This window comes from Tenrec ecaudatus, chromosome 18, assembly GCF_050624435.1.
Source record: "Tenrec ecaudatus isolate mTenEca1 chromosome 18, mTenEca1.hap1, whole genome shotgun sequence".
NCBI lineage: Eukaryota > Metazoa > Chordata > Mammalia > Afrosoricida > Tenrecidae > Tenrec > Tenrec ecaudatus.
The window spans coordinates 10,174,021-10,197,415 of NC_134547.1; the positions used below are offsets into that span (position 1 = coordinate 10,174,021).

Here is a 23,395-nt window from a genome sequence, read left to right on the forward strand (position 1 = left end):
CCCACTAATCCTCCTGATATCTCTACACTCATTATTGGCCCTGGGTGGGGGGTTATCTATCCTGGATTCCCTGTGTTGTGGGCTCTTATCTGTAGCAGTGTCCTTGTTCTGGTCTAATCCAATTTGTAATATAGAATTGAGGTCATGATAATGGGGGACCAAGTTTCAATTATTAATAGATGTGTGCACCTGTTTCCTCTCATTCCTCTCAGGCCCCATGGAAATAAAGTCCAGATGTCTCTCCTCCATCACCCATGTCATTTGATGGGTCACTCTAGTTTGAAAAGGCAGCTCTTTCTCGGGGATCTTTTGAATGCCTTCCAACCTGATGTGCTCATCTTCTGGAAATGTCTCTGACAATATGCTGCTGCTGTTCATGACATCTTCACTATGTGGCAATGGTCTGCTGCTATTCATAACGTTACTTCTTCATAGTATTTTCTCAGTCTGGAAACACAGCTGGACCCTGTTCACTTGGAGTAACCCCACTGAGATTTGATATATCAATAAAATAGCTTTCAGCAACCTAGAAACACAAAAGCCACCATGGTACAGCAAGCTGAGACAAATAGTAGGATCGGTCAACAGAATAGACCTCTTAATCTGTTCATAGTCTTGATACCAATTGAGGGAGGTTTACTGCAGGGTGTGGCTGCCAGTGTATGGAAGCTAGCTGCCGTCTACAGCTGGATTGGGATCCTACCTCTGGTTCACTGATCTTGTATTACGTTGCCAGCTGATCCCAGGAGCAACCAGAGCAACTTCTGACCTTGGATTGATTCAGCTCTCAAATTCATTCAGCTCAGCACCCACCAGTGTGTGGCCTTCTTGTGTTTTCCTGATCTCCCATCATTAGCTCTTAAAGTTACGGAAATCAGAAGAAGTCTTTTGCTTACTTCTGACCCACAGATTGGAACCAGCCTAGACTGATTGACTTCTTCAACTGTGTAAGCCATTTCTTGATATAACTGCTTTTAATATACATAATGTATTAGGGCTGACTACAGAAACAAATCCATAGACACTCATGTGTATAAGAAAGAACTTTATATCAAAGAGCAATTTCACATTAAGAAAACATCCCAGCCCAGTCCAGATCAAGTCCATAAGTCCAATATTAGCCCATATGTCCAATATCAGTCTTTAATTTCCTCTTCAGACTCACACAACACATGCAGTGATGCTGAGTGAAGGAAGATCACAGGCCAGTGGATGGGAAATCTTGTGGATCCAGTGGCTGTAGAAGCATCAGAGTGGTGGTGTGGGTTACCACGTGGCTCCTCCAGCCCCAGGGCTCTCGTTCCATCAGGGGTCTCCATGTGACTTGTCAGAAGGAAGACAAGCAGTGTCTGTGTGTATCTGGCCTCCAGTGAGCTATTTATCTCTGCTGCACCTCCAAATGAGGTCATCAAGCTGTGACGTGGTTGACAGGCTAAACTCCATCCCTTCTCAAGTTGACGTCAGATTATGTAACTGCCACACATACACATACAAATGTCATTAGTTCTGCTTCTCCAGAGGAGCCACCCTAACACAGAATACACACAAAAGGAATAAACCATTAAAACACAAAAGCAAACAGTAGCAATTGAAAAGGACAAAGACAGTTTGATGCATGTTTTCATAATGGCATAAAAAAGTTGCCTCATATCAAAAATTTCAATGGATGTCAATGAATTAAGTGCTCCAATGGAAAGACAACGAGTATTGGAAAGAGTTCAAAACACATAATCTGACTCTATGCAATGTCTCTGAGACATTCCTTACACCTAAGGACAGAAATAGGTTGAATGGAAAAGAGTGGATCACATATCCCGTACACATCATAACCAGAAGAGAGCTGGGGGCAAAAATCTCAATATCAAACAAAGTAGGTTTTATACAAAATCTGTTAGGAGCTAACCCACATACTACATAACAATGAAAGGATAAATTTATCAAGAAAATCTAACAAACAAAAGTATATATATGCCCTCAATAACGTAGCATATATATATTTAAGCAAACACAGATCAATTGAAAAGAGAAGTAGATTCTACTGTAACATTAGTGCAAGATCCCAATAGACCACTTTCAGCATTCAAACACCTAGGGAGGCCAATAAGGACTCATAGAATCAAGATCTGTGCCACATCGCCAGCAAAGTTTGCCCTGTTGTATCCTCTTCTGGGTCCAGCTTCATTTTCTGGAAGCTGCTGTTCATGTACCACTGGGAGTTATGAGCAAGATGCCATCCCATGAAATTTCTGTCAACCACGTCAAAGTATAATCAGTTTGGCTGAAGTAGTTTTTACATTTATCACTTTATGCTTCAACTGTCTCCCAAGGGTTCAAAGAGTAGAATACTAATTACTAGGTGAATGCTACTTGGAGTCTCACCAACCCCTTCAGCTTTCATGCTTAAAGGTAAGAGTGATAACGTGCTATCATGTGGAAAATAAATATTTAGATAATAGATTATAGAATCCTTTTTATATATGTTGCTTTTATATATTTTGTTTATGCTTGCATAAAATATTTATATAGTTTATATTTATGCCTGCATACAATATATGTTTATATATTTTATGTTAGATAATGGATTATGGAATCATTTTTATTTATTTATTTTTAACTATTTTATTAGGGACTCATACAACTCTTATCACAATCCATACATATACATATATCAATTGTATAAAGCACATCTGTATATTCTTTGCCCTAATCGTTTTCAAAGCATTTGCTCTCCACCTTTGTATATATTTTATATTTCTGCCTGCTATGTATTTTATTGGAAGTGGTGCACTGGTTAATAGTTGGGCTGCAATTTGCATGGTCGGCACTAGGAAACCCAGCAGCTCTGAGGGAGAAAAACTAGGCTTTCTACTCCCATAAACAGTTACAATCTAAGGGGGGAAACAACAAGAAAAGCACAAAAATACACAACATGTCTTAAAAGAAATTCAGCCAGATCCTCCGTAGAGGGAAGGGATGCCAGATTTCATCTGATGCACTTTGGACATGTTATCAGGAAAGACCAGTGTGTGGAAGACATCATGGGTGGTATAAAGCAGGGGCCCCTACAAAGAGTTGGATCAATAACAACATAGATCGACACAGTGGCTGCAACAATAGGTTCAAACCTAAGCACAATTGTGAGGATGGGACAAGACTGGGCGGTGTTTCCTTCTGTCGCCCATTGGGTCCTAATGAGTCAAATCCATCTTCAAGGTATTTAAAACATGTATTTTAAGAATTATTAACAGAACAAGGTGAATATTACATGTTTTAAAATCAGAAAAGGGCTTGACACAATGGGTGTGTGGATTGTTAGAAGAGCTCTAAGAGCCCCCCAAGAAAATGATTTTTTTAAAAGAAAAAAAAGAATTATTATTCACATGTATGCAATGTGTACTAGATTGTTAAAGAAAAGTGTATAAATGTTGATTCACATATGAAGCCTATGCAACATCAATTAAACCGCCTGATTCTCTTGGGAGTTCTCTTAGCTCCCTTCAGACAGTAAATTGCTTATTCTCATTCTCTGTTTCATGTAGACACTGAAGAGTACGTACTGAATATCCCCCATTGCTCCAGACAAAAAAACTAATATATGGGCTAACACTGACGCTAGCATTTTTTAATCATCTTCAGGAAATTTTCCCTTTTGTGCCTTCGTAATGATATCTGCTGGGTAATTACTTGATATACCTCTTTTAGCTGTAGTTTCTCTGATTTTTAACACATGACTGGTGAGAGCTATCCAAATGTGAGGTATTTGTAGTCCCCAAGAAGAGCTTTGGCTTGCTAATAATGGAAATAGGTCAATGACACTATGTGGTGCCACACATGTAGCTTGTCCCCAGAGTGTGTCCTCAGATGGATAAGGAGAGATTACTTCCTGACAAAGACTCACCCACACTCCTTGCACACGTGCCGGTTCCACGGTGTGTCCTCTGGTGTATGATGAGATGTGACTTCCGGATAAAGGCACGCCCACGCTCCTTGCACACCTATCACCTTTGCCCAGAGTGGATCCTCTTCTGGTGGACAACGAGGTTTGACTTCCTGCTAAAGGCTCCCCCACAGTCCTTGCACACGTGTGGCTTTTCCACAGAGTGTATCCTCTGGTGTAGGGTGAGATATGACTTCCGGATGAAGGCGTGCCCACACTCATTGCACACATATGGTTTTTCCCCAGAGTGCGTCCTCTGGTGGAAAAGGAGTGTTGACTTCTGTCTAAAGGCTTGCCCACACTCCTTGCACACATGTGGCTTTTCCCCAGAGTGTGTCATCTGGTGTAAACGGAGCGATAACTTCCAGCTGAAGGTACGCCCACACTCCTTGCACACATATGGCTTTTGTCCAGAGTGGGTCCGCTGGTGCATGATGAGGTATGACTTCAAAATAAAGGCTCGCCCGCACTCCTTGCACACGTGTGGCTTTTCCCCAGAGTGTCTCCTCTGGTGGAGAAGGAGGTATGACTTCTGGCTGAAGGCTCGGTCACACAGCTTGCACCTATATGGCTTGTCACCAGAGTGCATTCTTTGGTGTCTGATGAGCTCATAATTCCAGCTAAAGGCTCGTCCACATTCCTTGCACACGTGGGGCTTTTCCCCAGAGTGTGTCCTCTGGTGGGCCAGAAGAGGTGACTGGTGGCGATAGGCTCGCCCGCAGTCATTGCACACATGTGGCTTTTCCCCAGTGTGCCTCCTTTGGTGTATGATGAGATGTGACTTCTGGATAAAGGCTCGCCCACACTCATCGCACACGTGTGGCTTCTCCCCAGAGTGTATCCTCTGATGTGTGATGAGATGTGACTTCCGGCTAAAGGCTCGCTCACACTCATGGCACACATGCGGCTTTTCCCCAGAGTGTGTTCGCTGATGGTTAAGGAGGTAAGACTTCCAGTTAAAGGTTCGCCCACACTCGTGGCACACATGCGGCTTTTCCCCAGAGTGTGTCCTCTGATGGTTAACGAGGGAAGACTTCCAGCTAAAGGCTCGCCCGCACTCCTTGCACACATATGGCTTTTCCACAGGGTGCACGTTCTGGTGTTGGCTGAGCACTGACTTTTGCTTCAAAGCTCGCCCACACTCGTAGCTCACATGCGGCTTCTCCTGGGGGAGGGGCCTTTGGCTTGTGATGTCATCTGACGTCAGGACACAGTCTGGTCTGTTCTTTCCGTGGTTGACTACTCCAACACTTGAGGCTCCCACTTCCTCCCTGACTTTATCTGTTCTCACAGGTGACCCCCGCTGGGCTGAGACGGGCTCTGTTCCTGCCCCTGGGTGGCCTGCTCTAGGGCTTGTTGAGCGTCTCTCATTTGGGCCGGAGGATTCCCCGGATGTCGCTACACACGAGGGCTTGTAGGCGCTGTCTCTCTCCCGATGCTCAGTGTTTTCCCCCCAGCAGCTCTGACCACCATCCTGCTGCTCTGGCTGCTTCCGAGGTTCCGGGCAGGTTCTCCAGGGACGGAAGGGACGCTCCACACCTGAGTCTGGGGAGCTCTGAAGCAGGAGTTGGCTGAGGACTTGCTGACAGGGCAAAGGCAAAAGGCAGGAGGCACCGTTTTCTGGCTTTGTTTCTGCTGAAGAAAGAAAGTGTTCCGTTAGAACAGCCAGGAGGGGCCTCCTTGGTGGCCACCCTTCCCACGTGACTCACATCCCTAGACGGATGGAAGCCCCTGGGGAGGACAAATGGACAATGGTAAATGAGTAGCTGGAAGGTTAGTGGTCCTGAAAACAGGCCTGGATATAAGATTTCAATAGAGCACAGCTTGGAAAACCCTATGGCGTGGGCCTGTTTTGCATATGTGCGGTCCTATCATGGATCTGAATTGACTCGTCAGCAAACAATAGCTATGATATGAGACTCTGGAAGTTGAACGATATACAGTAAAACTTCTCTCCCAACAATAAATGCTCATTCCCCAATTTCATTCATGTTCTATTGAAATCCATAAGGGGCCGGGGTGACACATGGGTTGGCTCATTTCATTACTTGTAGAATGGCTGGCACTTGGAAACCACCCAAGTTTTCTTTTGCCAAATATAGCCAAAAAACATGACCTTGATGAAGTCCTCTGACCAAGATCTTCTGGAATGGGCAAAATGACTGGCAGTAGGGTTTACATAAGGAGGCCTTAAGCTAAGAAATAATATTTACATATGTTATCTGTTAAATTCCAACAAACTCTTTGAAGTCCTTTTATATAGAATGCTTAAAATTTGTGCTTTTGGTATGTAATGGGAAGCCAAGCGGGAGCAAGTTTTCCTAGCATTACCTCACTTACCTGTTCTCAGTTCTATAAAGTTAGCTGATGAATAATAAAAACAAAGACCATTGTGCTCACAGTCATAAGCGAGTTGGCTTCAAGTCCATTCAAATTCATAGCCAATCCACATGTTACAGAATTGAACTGCTCTATCAAGACGTGTTTCTCTTTGTTTCCTATTGCTTGACCCACAGGGTTTTATGGGCACTAATCCTTAAAGAAGCATAGTGCCACACTGTTTTCAGTGCTGCCAACGGGTGGGTTTTCTATCAGCAACCTAAGAGGTTGTGCCCTCCCACCCCCCAAAACCAAACCAGCCAACCAGAAAAAGCTCCACTGCCCAGAGCATGCGTATTACTGCATTTCTCCTGTTAGGTGAACATCAAGCAACTCCCTCTGAGTTAGTGCACTCAGTGGCATCACCTGGGAAGGTGCTCATTTGTCACAGTGATTTTTTTTCATCAGAACACTTTCACCCGAACCTCGTTTTTTGTACTAGTCCATTTAAGAGAAATTTATCTACCTTATGACCCAGCTATCCTTCTACAGGGCATATACCCGGAATAGGTAAGAAACAGACCACAACCAGTTGTCTGCACTCCAATGTTTATTGTGGCACAATTCACAATTGCAAAGAGCTGGAAACAACCTAAATTCCCATCAATAGACAATTGGATAAGTAAGCTCTGGCACATACACACAATGGAGTACTATGCATCACTAAAAAGCACTCGTGATCACATGAAACATGTTGTTTCATGGGAAGAGTTGGAGGAAATCATGCTAAGCAAAGTCAGCCAATCACAAAAGGTCAAGTACAACATGAGTTCCCTGAGGTAAGTGTAACCAGCACAGTAGGCATAGAAGAAAAGCCATTTATCTCATACTATACAGATTGAGGTACAGGCAGTCAGGCAGAAGTCAGAACAAACCCAAAGAGGTACATGTTAATACAACACAAGTAAGGGGAAAGAGGGAAGGGAGAGGGAGAAAAGGAGGGGTGGGTTGAGAGTGAGTAGACGGCATGGAGGGAGCAGGACACTAACCCACGCAGGGAGAGAGTATTGGTTATGTTTCTACAGAATCGGGAATGTTTACATAGACCCCACCACAGTGCAGCAAACCACGAGGGCAACATAACCATGAGGAGGAATGCATGAAAAGATGGGGCTACAGGGCCAGCCCCAGCCAGAGACAAACTGACCCCCTCCCTAGAAGTACATGCGACAGAAAACACCACTAAACCTACAGGTTGGGGTGAGGGACCGGCATATCAGACCCACACAGAAGCAAACCAAGAAGGAAAAAGAGAAAGGGATGGTTGGTCCAGACCCCATATCGGCACACCAAGCCCGGAGGACGACATCCCTGCATGGAACTACTAAGGCACAGAGAGGACTGTTGGGCCAACAACAGCTCTTGACATGCTGTCCCCTGACTGGAGCATTCTGCCACAGAGGACAATAATGGGGACACACAGCAGGGAGGAAATGCGGCCTGAACCCCATCAGCAGGGCAAACCAAGAAGGGAACATAAGAGATCAGTAATGGGAACAAAGCCACAAAGTCTCTAAAGAGCCCCCCCCAAAAAAAAATTCAGGCTCAGAGGGGCAGTTCCCAAAATTCCCCCAGGACCAGTGAGGAGAAAGTCATAAAGGTCAGCGGACAGACCTGGAATTACGCATGGTATTTTTTTTCCTTTTGTTTTTTTTAAAATCATTTGTTTTCTGTTTGTCTATGCCACTGTTGGTATGCCTACTTACATAAGACAGGCATGGGAGGGCTGGATAGGGCAGAGGCTGTACACTGGTACATATGAGGGCTGGAGGTACAGGGAATCCAGGGTGGATGATACCTTCAGGACCAAGGGTGTGAGAGACGATGCTGGGAGAGTGGAGGGTGAGTGGGTTGGAAAGGGGGGAACTGATTACAAGGATCCACATGTGACCTCTTCCCTGGGAGAGCGACAGCAGAGAAGGGGGAAGGGAGACTCCGGATAGGGCAAGATATGACAAAATAACGAAGTATAAATTACCAAGGGCACATGAGGGAGGGAGGAAAGGGGAGGGAGGGGAAAAAAAAAAAGAGGACCTGATGCAAGGGGCTTAAGTGGAGAGCAAATGCTTTGAGAGTGATTAGGGCAAAGACTGTACAGATGTGCTTTATACAATTGATGTATGTATATGTATGGATTGTGATAAGAGTTGTATGAGCCCCTAATAAAATGTTTAAAAAAATAAGAAGCTAGAGATCAAAAAAAAAAAAAAAGACAGGCATGGGAAGCAAGTTCGAGGAGAAAGCAACGGGACCAATGTTCCCAAGGGGGTTGGGGGGGAAGGGGGTGGGGGAAGGGTGTAGTGGGCAAACAATGCCACAGACAGGGGAACGGGGAAATAAAAATCAATACTGAGGACACAGAGATCCTGGGGGTGCTGGTGTAACAGCAATCGAGCTGAGAGGAAGTACTATGAGGCAGAAGTAGGGTGAGCGTGATGGTGGGGCAGGAGGAAGGTAAAAGGAAACAGGAAAGATCTAGGAAGAAACGGTATGGATAGAGGTACAAGCACAGGCATGTCCATATGGAAATACATTAATCCACAAAAGTAGAAGTATTTGCCTATGTACATATAGTTATATGGCAATACACTGAGTTAGTAGACGAACTTCGGGCCCCTGCTCACACCCTCCCTCAATACAAGAACACTTTATTCTAACAAATTGGCAATCTGAGATGCTCACCTGCCTGGCACAATCACTGAAGACAAAGTGGGTGCATAAGCAAATGTCTGGGGTCTTAAAGGCTTGAAGCGAAACAAACAGCCATCCAGCAGAGAAACAACAAGCCCACATGGAAGAAGCACACCAGCCTGTGCGATCATGAGGTGTCACTGGGACCAGGTAATAAGTGTCAGAAGACCCTAAAAATCAAACAAACAAAGCCATATGGTGGAGAACAAGGGGGGTCAGAGCAGAGACCCAAAGCCCATCTGTAGACAACAGAACATCCCCCACAGATGGGTCATAGGGAAGGGATGAGTCAACCAGGGCTCAGTAAAGCACCGATGGAACACACACTATTCCTCTGGTTCCTTGAGGCTTCCTCACCTCCCACCACCATGATCCCAGTGATGCTTCTCACTTAGGACTAGACCGGAGCATGTGCACAGGTAGAGATAAGAGATAAGAGCTCACCACACATACAACCCAGGAGCAGGAATGAGGATGAGGATACCAGATGGGGAGGGAGAAGACAGGGGGCCGGGGAGGAAAAGAAGGGAGAACCAATCATAATGATCAACACACAACCACACCCCTCCAGGGGTGGGGGAAGGGAAACCATGGGGGAGGGGAGGCAGTGGTCAGTGTAAAATATGAAGATAATAATTTATAATATATCAAGGGGTCACGAGGGGGGGCCGGGGAGGAAGGGGGGGCAGAAAAAGAGGAGCTGATACCAAGGGCTCAATAGAAAGTAATTGTCTAGCAAAGAATGATGGCAACATATGCACAAATATGCCTGATACAATTGATGCACAGATTGTAATAGTTGTATGAGCCCTCAATAAAATGATTTATTTACAATTATTATCACAATCCATACATACATCAATTGAGTAAAGCACCCTTATACATTCGTTGCCCTCATCATTCTCAAAATTCGCCTTCCGCTTGGGTTCCTGGAATCAGCTCATTTTCCTTTTTTCCCTCCCCCTCCCTCCCCCCTTCTCATGAACCCTTAATAATTTTTTATTTTATCTTAAAATGATATTTTTTGTGTGCGGTTGTGAAATCTTGTTTCCTACTCAGGAAACATGGCTCTGCAACTGCTGTGAAGTTGAACCCAGTGTGCAAGGAGAGTGTGATGGGGAAAACTCAAGTGGATGAGTCGTCTTCTCGTTTCAAAAAAGGGTAAAATGTCGACTGATGACAAAGCTTGTTCAGACCATCCTTCAACTTCAAGAATGAATGAAAATGTCAAGTCCTAGTGCATTTGGAGTTTATGCCACCAGATCAGACTGTTAATCAAGCTTTCTACTTAGAGGTTCTGAAAGTATTGTGTAAAAGTGTGCGACAAAAAAAGCCTGATTTGTTAGGGCAAAGACTGTACAGATGTGCTTTATACAATTGATGTATGTATATGTATGAACTGTGATAAGAATTGTATGAGCCCCAATAAATTGTTTTAAAAACTTTTAATGTACTTGATAATAAAATATTTATTTAAAAGTAAAAAAAAAAAGGCCTGATTTGTGGCAGACGGGGACTAGTTAATGCACCTGCTCACACAGCCATCTCAGTGCGCCAGTGTTTGGTGAAAACCAGCCTGCCTCGGTTGCCCCATGCACCTGATTCACCTGACCTTGCTCCGTGCCATTTCTACTTGTTTCCGCGAATGAAGAGGGACATGAAAGGACAGTGATTTGACAACATAGAAGAGGTGAAAAAAAACGAGGAAAGTGCTGTCAGTCATGCAAACAAAAGAGCATGGAATATACTTCCAAGAATGGAATCGCAGATTTGACAAATGTATTAAGCGTAATGCACGTGACTTTGAAGGTGATAACATTGTTTTGTGAAAAACATGAAATACATAGATTTGAAAAAATGTTTCCGGGTTCTCTTGGGTAACCCCTTCTACACTTCACAGAGGAGTGCAACTGTCCGCATGCCCAGGAATCTCTGACAAAGAGACAACCATATTCACCTGCTGTCATCAATTAGATTTCGCCACACTGGCACAGAACTAGGTAACCAGGTTATCCAGACCCTCGCAGTGGAAAGGCTGGAGCTCCCAGATGATAATTCTGGAACCCTGACTTTTAGAAGAAAGGAGACAACAACAAACAGACAAGCCACCCTTGGCACTCCTGCAGACTCACCACTTGGGCAAAGGGCACTACCAACCCTTCTTCTGCCTAATCATCAACAGACCCGGCCAACATCAGCCAGACCTGCTCTCCACTGAGTTTCAGGAGCAGAGACCTGCACATGAGGTCACATTCTCTATCACAACCTCCGGAAGACAGGTACCGAGTGCTAGGAACACAGCAACATACAACCATCATTTACATACAAGTACACCACCACAATGCCTATGACACATCAGGGAGTTTCTGTTGACACAAAGAAACAAGACAGTCGCTCAGTCGGGAGACCTAAACACAGAGACAAAAGTGCTTTCTGAGGAAGAAACACAAATGGAATTACCTGTGAAGGAATTCAAAAGAATTGTAGTTAGATGCCTTCAACAGCTTTATAGAGAGACATAAGAAAACAGAACAAAAAGTCATATAGTTGTAAATGAGGGGAAATGCAGATTTGGGACCCAAAGTCCATCTGTAGGGTACTGGACATCCCCTTACAGAAGGGTCGAGGGGAGGAGACCAGCCAGCCAGGGTGCGATGTAGCAATGATGAAACATACAACTTTCCTCTAGTTCCTAAATCCTTCCTACTCCGGACTATCATGATCCCAAACCTACCTTAAAAATCCGGCTAGACCAGAGAATGTACACTGGTACAGATAGTAACTGAAAACACAGGGAATCCAGGACAGATGATTCTTTCAGGACCAGTGGTGAGAGTGGCGATACCAGAGGGTGGAGGGAAGGTGGTATAGAAAGGGGAAACCGATTATAAGGATCTACATATAACCTCCTCCCTGGGGGACGGACAACAGAAAAGTGCGTGAAGGACGGAAGATGTCAGACAGTGTAAGACATGACAAAATAATAATAATTTATAAATTATCAAGGGTTCATGAGAGAGGAAGGAGCTGGGAGGGAGGGGGAAAATGAGCTGATATCAAGGGCTTAAGTAGAGAGCAAATTTTTGAGAATGATGAGGGCAACTAATGTACAAATGTGCTTGACACGATGGATTGGGTATATGTATAAATTATGATAAGAGTTGTATGAGCCCCCAATAAAATGATTTTTTTAAAAAGACATAAGAAAAAAACTAAGACACAGAAATAACTTTATAAGAATGTGGGACAGTAGAGCAAGAAAAAAAGAACAGTAAATAAAAAATGAGAACCATGCAAAAGAGCAAATTTTAAAAGATTAATAAAAATATATTAAAGCAAAAATGATTAATACGATTTCAGAAATAGAGAATATATTGAAAAGGCAATGGAATGGAATTGATTCAATGGAAAGCTAAAGCGGTTTAGAGAAGATAAATTTTGTATTTCCTAAAAGTTGAAAAAAAAAAAACCAAAACTAAATAATCTGATGGAAGCATAAGATTACATGGGAAACCACCAAGCGGAATAACAATAGGGATCAGAAACCCAGAACAGGAAGAAGTCTGTAAACGTGGGTGAGGGAACAGAAAGTTATAGAAGCAATATTGGGGAACAACACCTTCCATTATATTATGAAAGCCAAGAAAATATGCATTCAAGTAACTGAACGGAACAGTGAACAGGATAGACTTCTGCAGAGCAACAAAATATTTATTTAATGTGGCTTTTCTAGCCATAATTTTTGTAAGTCCCAGGTAATGATTTTTGCCTAATGGGTCTGAGTAAGAGAAGGTGGGGGGAGAGTTACTGAGAGGATTCAGTGGTGAGGGCTGGTTAACTGGATTCACTGTGATTGCCATCCTGCCGCACATAAGAAGAGCTCTCAGAAGCTGCATGGGGAATCTGACTACCAGCAAGTCAGGAGTAGAACTTCTGCTGGGATGTGCACCTCCTTGACCCAGAAGGCAGCGGCGACACCAGGGGGGAGGAAGAGGAGCATCAATTGCAACACAACATGAGACACAGTGGTGGATTTAGCAGCCCATGGAGCAAGAAAATCCCAGGGATTTGGGGCAGGAGGCTGGCTTGGGAAATGGGGTCCCTCTGGGCCCCTAATTGGGGAAGGGCAGCTGCATTTGTTAACCCACAGAGCTGGAGCTGAGCTCATTGGGTGTGCAGCTTATAGCAGAACGGCATGCCCTTCGCCCTTTATTAGCATCCGTGAGAGAACTGTGCCACACATCCCAACTGAACAACTGCATCCTGAGCGTTTCTCACCTGCACGGTTACCTGTTGATGTTGTTAAGAAACCCGTTAATCGAGGAGCTGATACCAAGGGCTCAAGTAGAAAGCAAATGTTTTGATGGCAACAAATGTACAAATGTGCTTGCCACAATGTATGGATGGATTGTGATAAGAATTGTACAAGCCCCCAAATACAATGATTAAAAACAAAAAAAGAGAAAGAAACCCTTTGATCATGAAGTAGAAAAAATGCAAAAACTACTCTGTGCCCACAGCAGTCCTGAAGGACAGTGTGGAATGTACCACGTGGACTCCAAGGCTGTACATCCTTATGGAAATAGATTCTCACATTCCCCCGCCCCTCCCACTCACAAAGCTACGTGGGGATTCAAACCTCAACCTTTTAATGACCTGCTGAGTGCTAGCAATTATGCCACCAGGGCTCCTGTGCCACATAGTAGGTGGTCAAAAAAAAAATCTACAGACTTAAGGAAGGGAATGAAGAGCTTCACATCCTCACCCAATGAGAGCAGACTCCCGTAAATCTCCAGCATCACCTCCTTGTACAGATCCTTCTGCTCAGAGCTCAGTCCCCTCCATTCTGCCGCTGTGAAGACGATGGTGACGTCCTCCAGTGTAACAGGTTCCTAGAAAGAATCAGTGAACACGGAATCCACATCAGCTTTCCCAATGAGAGGAGCTAAACAGATATCCCTGGATAGTCAATATTTAAGAATTTCACCTAAGCCTTTTAGACAACACAGTGGTCCACAGCATGTTCTTGTTGACATGGATTCATGGCATTGGGAGAAATCTATAGGGACCATCAGTGATGCGCAAAATATATCCTGGGGTTGGAATGTGTGTGAGGTCATGAGGGGATTAATATGGGAATGAATCTGATAAGATTAAAAATTCACAACTTATTGCCAGAGTCAATTTCCATTCATTGTCACCCTTCAGAGCAGGGTAGAACGGTCTGTGTGGGTTTCCAAGACCACCAATCCTAACTGGAGTAGAAAGCCTCATCACTGTCCTGCACAACCATTGCTGGATTCCAACTGCTGACCTTGAGCTTCAAATCACAAAGTATAACACCTGGCAACGCCAGGGCTCTTGCCAAGAGCATTAGGCAGTAGTTCAATAAAGGCGTTTGAGAATTCATGAAAATGAGATTCACACATGATAGCATACCGGATGGGCTAGAGAAAGACAGAAGGCATCCTGGAGGTGGGACCTGTGCAAGGTATTGTGAAGTAGTGAGGATTTCAAGATGGAAGGAAAGTTCAATGAGAGAGAAATGTAGAATTGAATAGCTGGGTCTAGAAGGAGCACTGCTGAAAAGTTTAGGAAACTAACTGGGATCTGTAAATTCGGTCTTTGTTGATGACGTTTAATGATCTTTCCAAATAAAACCCTCAACAGTTTACTCACCATGTATTATACATGTATCATGTATAATAAGAAACGTATCACAGAATAGCAGACATATTCCACATAAAGGGCATTTATAGACAGCTGTATCACCCTGGTTGGAGTCACCCATGAGAAAACATAAGATGTCATTTCTCTACTCCCGTCACTACTGGTGGAGCCAGACAGCAGTCAGAAATTGCACACCTGTTCGGTTTCAGAGGAAGGCAGCACAACCCCATGAGCTGCCCACAGTTCCTTTCATCTCCCATTGGTTAAGGCTGATATGTTCTTCTAAATCTACTGGAAAATCTGTGACCCACAGCCGGGCAGATTCCAAGGTGTGTGTGTGATGTGTATCTGTGTGTCTGTGTGGGGACAGGACACTGCTGGATAACAAGTTACTGCTAAATCACAGCCTCAGGGGAGAGGCTCCCTCCAGCCACACTATACTGACTACCTGCACTCGGGTTCCTTTTGGTATCTGTGCTAGTCTGGGGACTTTAGAGAAACAAATCCACAGAAACTCATGTATAAGAGAGAATTTTAGATAAAGGTTAAGTGCACATCAAGAAAACATCCCATCCCAGTGCTGCCCAAACCCACAAGTCCGATATTAACCCATATGTCCGACACCAGTCCACAAAGCCCTCCTCCATCTCACAAAACACACGCAATGACACCGACTACAGGAGGGAAGCTGAGTCAGTGAATCTGTAAGCATCTTAGCGCTGGCAGAGGTCTCCACACAGCTGCTCCAGCACCCAGGGCTGCATCGGGGTAGGTCCATGCGGCTTCTCCTCAGGGATGTCTTGCAGGAAGTGAGTCTTGCCAGCTGAAGCACGGAACTGGCTAAGACAGCTGCACCCTGGTCCGATCATCACAGAGCAAGAGCCCTGAGAACTTGAAAGCTGAGGCTCACCGAGCCATTGATCCTTTTGCCCTTCAATTAACCCCACGTGTGTTTATCGGCCAGGTTGGCACCATAAACTAACTACCTCAGTATCACAACCTCCAAAAGGGCATATGGTGGGGTCCACACTAATTTATCCACAATTCCCATTGTACACAGACAACTTCCTCGACAGAAACATCAACAGGCAATTAGACTGTGGCTGTGTAGTCCATTCGCTCTCACAGTGTTGTCATGATACTGAGGAGCTTCAAGGACTGTCAGTCTGTCAGAAGCAGACATCCTCCTGTCTTGCTTTTATAGCTCAAATGGCTGCTTCCCAGACGTCATGCTGGGCAGTGCAACGAACCCGAAAAGCAAACTCACTCACACCGAGGGCATCTGACTCACAGCGACACTGCTGTGGGTTTCTGAGACAATGACTGTTTATGGGCGTAGAAGGTCCAGGCTTTCTCCCTCGAAGCTGCTGGTGGTTTTGAACTGAAGACCATGCAGATCACAGCTGAAAACACAGCCCGTGCACCTCCAGGGCGCTTGGACAAGGTAAAACATTAATTAAATCATTTTCAAAAACCTAGAAAGACGGAGTAAATGGCTGCGAACGTAGCAATTGAGAGGATGGTGCAAGGCTGGGCAGTCTCTCCATGTTATCCATGGGGTCCCAGGGAGTTGTAAACGATCAAGGGGACCCACCCTCAACCACGGAGAGAGTTCCAACTCACCGGGATTTGGGGCTTCTCCTTGTCCTCTTGGGGATAGTCAGGAGGCTGCGAAGACAAATCTGCATGAAACAAAACAAAACAAAAACACAAAATGTAAGATGTGATGAAGGACACCAGCCACAAGGGTCCCAGAGTAGCTTCTCAAACGCGAGATAGAAAAAGTAGCCCGTTGACTCAGTGGTGCCCACCAAACCACTCAACGTGATCCAAGAACATTGGACCCCCCTCCCCTTCTGCAACCCCTCATCCACTCTCACCTTTTCCCTGATGTCTCTGAGTCCGTTGTTTCATGGTTTCCACGCTTTCTCTGTGCTTCGAGGAGAAAATCTTCTCCCAGGTTTGCCCTTCCTGGACAAAATGGAACAAGCGACGCAATAGTCTAAATCCAGTCCAGTGACTGCCTTCAAATCCGGCCTCTTGGAACGTGTTTTATATCCAGCAGCATCTCTGTTACCTGGGGTAGCTTCTTCACACCGCACCCATCAAACTTCCTCATTTTCCATTCATCTAAGACACATGGAATGGAAACGCAAGTGAGGCGTTGGATCCTCCACGTGTGCTCTACCCTCAGGCCTCTTCAGCAGCAACCCCGTCCTCTCACACCCTCCTCGGCCGTCCATCACAGAGGCTGAGGGCAGACAGGGGCTCTGGGGTTTCCACCTGCGGTAGTTACATAATCTGGTGTCAATTTGAGGATTAAAAGTGAAGGGGTGGAGATTATCCTGTCAATCAGACCATAGCCAATGAGGTCTCTGTGTGGGTGTGGCCTTCTCCTGAGGATTCTGGGGACTCCTGTATTTTCCTCCCTGGAAGCGGGAGACACACACTTTCTCTGCTCACTGCTTCATTTTTCTCCTGTAGAACAGTTAGGTGATCGGTATGAACAGTGCACCATGTGCTTAACATCCCAGTGCTTATTGAATAAGCCACCAAGGGATCCAAGAAAAATATTATTCCATGGGGTGAAGAGGGTATCTCCTGGGAACTGGCCCACCACTGAAATCACTAAAATGTCCAGGAACATTAAATCATCTAAACACCTACAACTTGTATTCAACCAAGTTGATTAACAATTGTTGGGCGTAATTTGAGTCGATGCTGAGCCTGAAACCATCCCCACAAAGTGTCCTTGAAAATTCATATCCATGGGCTTCTCCGACACGGAATGAGAGTTGTGTACTCAGAGTCAGAGTGAATATGAGTGACTGCTAAAAGCTTCACTTGCATAAGATGACAACATTCAATTGGCTACATACTTACCCTTTCCTACCTGGCTTTCCTTGCTTTATTATACCTAGACAAATCGTAAGAGTACTTAGACTGATAAACACCCTATTCTTTTGGTGAATAACAACCGAAATCATACATCATTAAACATCTACAAAAGAAACACCAGAGAGCCATTATTTATCCTGCTCTCCAAACGCATTCATAAATAAAAGAATGATCTCGATGCAATATTTTCTTCACTAAAAATGACTTGAGTGAGCAAAGCACACGATCCCGCTTCCTGATAGCGGAAATGGCAGGGATTCTCCGTACACTAGCTGGACATGCATTTTTAGGTAGCATGTCAGAATATTTACGGGGAAAGGCACCAATGAGAACCTCATGATTTGGGGAGGACCTTGTTCACAAGGACGGAACATGGATGCCTAATCCTCATTGGATCATAAGGGGTTGTCCTGTAAATCTTCCCACTTGTAGTGAAAGTCTCCACTGTAATCATTCCAAGCATTCCAAAAGAAATAGAGACCATCAAGTCTATGGAAGTGTGAACTGATTAAAAGAAAGACAATTGGCTACTCTTCCTTCATAAGGTTTCTTCGTTGGTAGCAGAGCAGACTGGCCTTTATGTAAAACTGTGAAGAAAACAGGTCATGCTTTCAGTAATGGATTAGCAGCCCAGTCAGAATTCTGTCACTTCCTTTGTCAAGGTTCTGCTAGATATCAACAGGTCCCCAGTCAAGCAAGAGCGAGGAGGAATTAGCACCATTACTAGCACCATTTAGGGAAACCAAGATATTGAAATGAGTTGCCTGAAAGGAAGTTGCTTCCATTGACCTTCACCTTCCAAATACAAAAGCTCAATGCCATTGAATAGACTCTGACTTGCACTGATGCTAGATGGGGATTCTGACTCCCAATGACACTAGATTGCTTCTTGAGAGTATAAATATAAGCAGATTGGCATTTCTTTTCCTCTAGTTATAATTTTACCCAATAGGATCACTAAAGAAATCATCGAAAGGCCACAAAATGAATGATATACATTGAAAGCAGTCATGGTGCACACTAGGTCAAGACCACTTCTTCAGCGGGCCTTCATCCAAAGCCAGGTAATTCCGCTGATGTGACCTAACCATACAGTAAACTTCATCATATGCCAGAACCACAGATGAAAGAGGCTAAGGCAATTCAGGCTCATGACAACCCCATAGGGCAGAGGGACACTGTCATGTGCAGTGCAAGACTCTAAAGCTCTACAGTGGCTGAATAGACCTCTTTCATGGGCCAAAGACTGACCTTTTGGTTAGCAGCCATGCACTTTAACACACTGTCACTGAAATACTCTTCCAGATAAGCCAGTCCTGGTAAACTTTCCCACCAGAGTTCTCCTACCATGCTCACCTCCAAGCCCCTCAACTTATCAAAGCATAGAAGATTCACAGACATCATCACTCCCCCTCTTGCTCCTGCTCTACTGCCACCTGGGGTCTTTCCGCAAACTAGTCACTGCCTCTGATTCTATTCAATCTCATACCAGCACTGAGGAAAGACTAGAGTGGGTTCCCAAAGCCATGTATCTTGATGAAAGCCAACTGCCCTATCTCTCTCCCTGGTGGAGTGACAAGAAGGTTGAAACCATTGACCTTCTGTAAGCAACGCCCAGATGTCCTTAGGGGTTGTACCCATCTACTAATAAAACCAAAGGCACGTTCACATGCACAAGAAGCCCCCAAATCCCTCCTTGGCATAGAAATGCAACAAAGTACTCTACACACAAATCCCCTGGAATTTTATATCTTTGGCTGCACCCCTCACATCCCTGTTGGAAGTAGCACACAGAAGAAATATTGGCTGTAACAATTACATTAAGCCACGAAGCAGGCAATGCATGCAGAAAACACTAGTTGCAAAAGTGATACCTTGAGAGGATGGGGTAACAGACACAAACGGGATCAGGACGATGTGACATTGCAAAGTCCCTCTCGGACCTGTCAGGTCTATGTCTCAGCTGTTGTCCAGACCACACAGCCCACTCTCCTGAAAGACCAAGATGAACTTACTGAGGAGACATGCACAGGGGCATTCCTGACCACTAAGACTCCTAAAAGTACCCAGCAGTCACCCAGGATTCAAATGTAGAATGGAGGCATTGTACACATGTCAAGTGTACCAAAGGCTCTAGCTAAAAACTCCATTTTCAGTTTTCAGACCCCAGCAGGGCTCAGACCTATACACAGCCCCATGGGGGAAGTGGGGAGGGAGAGTCGAAGGGGGTCAGGAACGAACTTGCGAAGCTGTTGAGGTTGGATATGTTTTGCCAACCGAAAAGGTATAGGATGCATGACACTGTTATAGCCAAGATAAGACCAGGTGCATTTTAGAAAGTTTCGGTTTAGATCTGCAAGTGTTGTTTGAAGGGAACAATGCGGTTTGTAGCTTCCCAAACTGCTTCCAAAAATCCAAGGAAAAGCAAGCAAATGATACACTCTGACTGAACAATGTGGCAAGTTGAAGACAATGTCCAACATTACCAATGAGCCATCTCTAAGGAAGGAGACAAAGAAGGCAGGGTCACAGGAAACAGAGAAATCCTTGAGAATTAGGCTTCAGTGCTTAGCCAAATGCTCTGGCTAGCCAAGATGGTCTTGTTGGCCCACAGTAGCTGAGTTTAAAGAGAATTGTACTGCAGGAGGGCTGTTACATGTCAGTTTTTAGCACTCTAGATCCCAATTATGCTACACTGTCAGGATTTCATTAACAGCACGCTAAGTCTGGTTCCCCCTCTATCACCATCATGTGATTCGCACACACTGCCCCGACCAGAATCCTTGTTCCTAGAAATACATAGAGGATCTTGACTAAACTAACAGACCTCAAAACGTCATTGACTTGTAAGGTTGGAGACTCTGCTGCCTACAGCGCGACCCCACTGCAGGTCATTACGGTCATTGCCTCCCACGCAGGCTTCTATCTTTTAATAAAAGCCTTCAAGTCACTTTGACTTGCTTTTTGTCCAGCCCGGAGCCCTAGAATATCCACAACCACCCAAAACGCTGCCAAGAACGCATCACAGTGGGGTCCTTTCTACTCGAGAATTCTTACTTCTAGATGAATCCCACGCTCTTAAAAATAAAATAGAATTTAAAAATCCGACATCCAAATCATCCTCACAACAGCCCCAAGGTCAAAGTCGATTTCAGCAGAAAGATTCAGGGCTGTGCCTACCCCAGACCACGGCCCCAGTGCCCTCCTGGGTCGCGCCCTTCTCCCCAAATCGGTCGCCCGCACCCCGCACCCCCCACCCAATCTTTCCCCATCCTCCTACCTGCCTCTTCCCAGAACCCAGAGAGCCTCCAGTTTCCGGGCCCGAGGTGAGAGTGTCGCACCGTCGGGGTGACAATCTCCTCAGTCCCTCCTCTCCGAAGTCCAGTCCCTTAAAGAGATTGTGATTCCCGAGGCACATTCCAGGTCAGCGAGTCCACCTTGGCAGCCACCACAAAAGCAGCCTAGGTGGCCCTTGTCAGTGACGACTTCCCTCTCTCTTCGTGGACGTCAGCGGTGACGTGTGGGCGTCTCCGCCTCCTCGCCTGGCAGATTTGGGAGCTTGACCTCTTTGTCTGCGGAAATTGAGCGGATTACTCCCGGTTTACACCGTGTGACTTGCTGCGCACAAAGGCAGGAAGGAGAGGAAGTCACCCTGCCGCTCCGCTCTGTCCTCTCCAGCCGTGAGGCCCAATTGTATAGCTGTTTCAAAAAAAAAAATGTGGTTAGGGAATGGGAAGGACACATGGATTTAATCACCTCTGACCACGGACCAGGGGTGTTAATAGTCTGGCAAATGTTGCTGGTTCGAATAAATGACAGTCCCTGTGCTGTCTTGAAGAACAATCATTTAAAAAAACCCGATATATTGAAGAATAGTCAAAACTAATTATAACGTCCTGAAGCCGGAACACAGAGCACATTTTGAAATTCCTCACCAATGGAGAGTTCCCAGAAGGGAAGGGGGAGCGGGCAGGTCAACTAGCAGTCAGCTTTCTAGATGGGAGGGAGAAGCAGAGAAGTCATCTAGCAGCTAACGAAAATGGCGTTGCTTTTGTTAGTTTGCTTCACTAGCACGCAGACACACTGGAAGGTGGTTTGTTGCAGGTGCAGTTAGGTTAAAATCAGCAGTCTATCATTGGATCTTCCTTACGATCCGTTTAAATTTGTTGCGGTTTTTAAAATCTTGACCTCCCTGTTCTATCGAGGTGTTTTATGTTTTACCTTGTGATTCTTTTGTTGTGGCGGTAGTTTTGAGGCTTTTCTGCATAGGAAATCTACAGATGAAACTATCATTGAACTGGATGAATGTTCGCTTGGGGGCATGACAGGGAGATTTTTTATTAATTTAATAAATCTTTTTATTGGGCTCATACAACTCTTATCACAATCCATACATACATCAATTGAGTAAAGCACCCTTATACATTCGCTGCCCTCGTCATTCTCATAATTCACCTTCCCCTTGGGTTCCTGGAATCAGCTCGTTTCCCTTTTTTCCCCTCCCCTTCCCTCCCTGCTCCCCCCTCCCCTGCTCCCCCCTCCCTCTGAACACTTAATAGTTCATAAGTTATTATTTTATCTTATGACAGGGGGATTTTAAGGTTAACAGGGAGCTAATAACGATGAGTTCAAGATTGAATAAGATGTTCTCAAATGGATTTCGGCGATGATTGGACAACTCTTCTCGGTATGATTGGACTATTGAACTGCATGGTCAATGGATTATATGCCAATAAAATAGTTGGGGGAAAAAACAAAATAACAATCTCATTCATGGGGCTCCAGCATCTGTGCACTTGACTATAGGCCCTCCTTCCTGCCAGAAGACACCAGACACACAAAGAGTGAATGTCTAAATGGGCTAGGCTTGTGGGTGATTAATGTGTGTGTGTGTGTGTGTGTGTGTGTGTGTGTACACATATATAATTGTTACTGTTTTGTTCACTGGCATTTTCGATGCTACAATGAACCTATATTGAGTTTATAAAAAGAAATAAAAGCAAAGAAGGTAGGTTTAAAAAAAAAAAAAGAGGGATACCTTCCCCAACATGGATGGATCCAGTGGCTAAAATAGACTCGACCAACAAGAGCGACGACGATGAGCAGAGGGCACTACTTTAAATACTCAAAGGCACCACATGAGGCGCCCTATTGGCTTCCACTCCAGAAGAAATAAATCTGACTGACTTGCTCTAAGAGGTGCAGGCATGGTTTTGCAGTCGGCAGGTAGCTAGAGCTGCTGGCCCTTCTTGGAGCTGACTTATCCTGACAGAGAAACTTACCTGTCGTTCAGGGCTAAGGACCTCCTTACTTTTTGTTCTATGCATTACATTTGAAGTTTGTAACCAATAAATAATAGACAGATGCTACGCAAATAGACATAGGTGGATAGATAGTAAATAGATATATAGAGTGGTAGTTACTTAATTAAATGTCAACTTGAAGATATAAAAGTGTATTGGTGGAGGTTAGCCTGCCAATCAGGTCGCAGCTTGGTGGCCTCATTTGGGGTTGCCACCAAGATAAATGTCTACCTAGAGGCATGCCAGTCTCTGCCTTCACCTTCCTGTTAGCTACCCACTCAGCTGAGACCTGCCAGAACCTTGAGATGCTTCCACTACCATTGGATCCACAAGACTCACCACCCACTGGCCTGTGATCTTTCTTCATTCTGCATCATTTCGTGAGTCTGAGGAGGGACTTATGGACTAGTATTGTTGAACTTAAGGAGTTGATCTGGTATTGTTAGAATCTTTTCTTGATATACAATTATGTCTTCATATAAAGCTTTGTCTTACACAAATAAGAATGTCACTAGAT

The 23,395-nt window shown here is 44.8% G+C and overlaps 2 protein-coding genes across 4 annotated transcripts in view; both read right to left on the reverse strand.

Moving 5' to 3' along the window:
- Positions 1-1,028: 1,028 nt before the first annotated feature.
- On the reverse strand, positions 1,029-20,995 carry LOC142432720 (uncharacterized). 3 transcript variants are annotated; one of them, XR_012780906.1, is made up of 7 exons: positions 20,856-20,995; positions 16,755-16,807; positions 16,558-16,648; positions 16,301-16,359; positions 13,773-13,899; positions 3,899-5,572; positions 1,029-1,473 (listed from the first exon to the last, which is right to left on the reverse strand). XR_012780906.1 is itself a non-coding variant. In XM_075537961.1 (6 exons), exons 2-6 carry the CDS (start codon positions 16,794-16,796, stop codon positions 3,999-4,001), a joined length of 1,893 nt encoding a protein of 630 aa, XP_075394076.1. In that variant the 5' UTR covers positions 16,797-16,807; positions 20,856-20,995; the 3' UTR covers positions 1,029-3,998. The 3 variants fall into 3 exon arrangements, 1 of the variants encoding a protein (XP_075394076.1); XR_012780905.1 differs by having other exon boundaries at positions 1,029-1,528; XM_075537961.1 differs by having other exon boundaries at positions 1,029-5,572.
- A 153-nt stretch (positions 20,996-21,148) lies between these two features.
- The window catches only part of LOC142432716 (uncharacterized), a 41,184-nt gene continuing 38,937 nt past the window's right edge, over positions 21,149-23,395 (reverse strand). Inside the window, exon 6 of the mRNA XM_075537954.1 lies at positions 21,149-21,274. Coding sequence (XP_075394069.1) covers positions 21,177-21,274 — 98 coding nt within the window. The 3' untranslated portion in view covers positions 21,149-21,176. The remainder of the gene's footprint in view (positions 21,275-23,395) is intronic.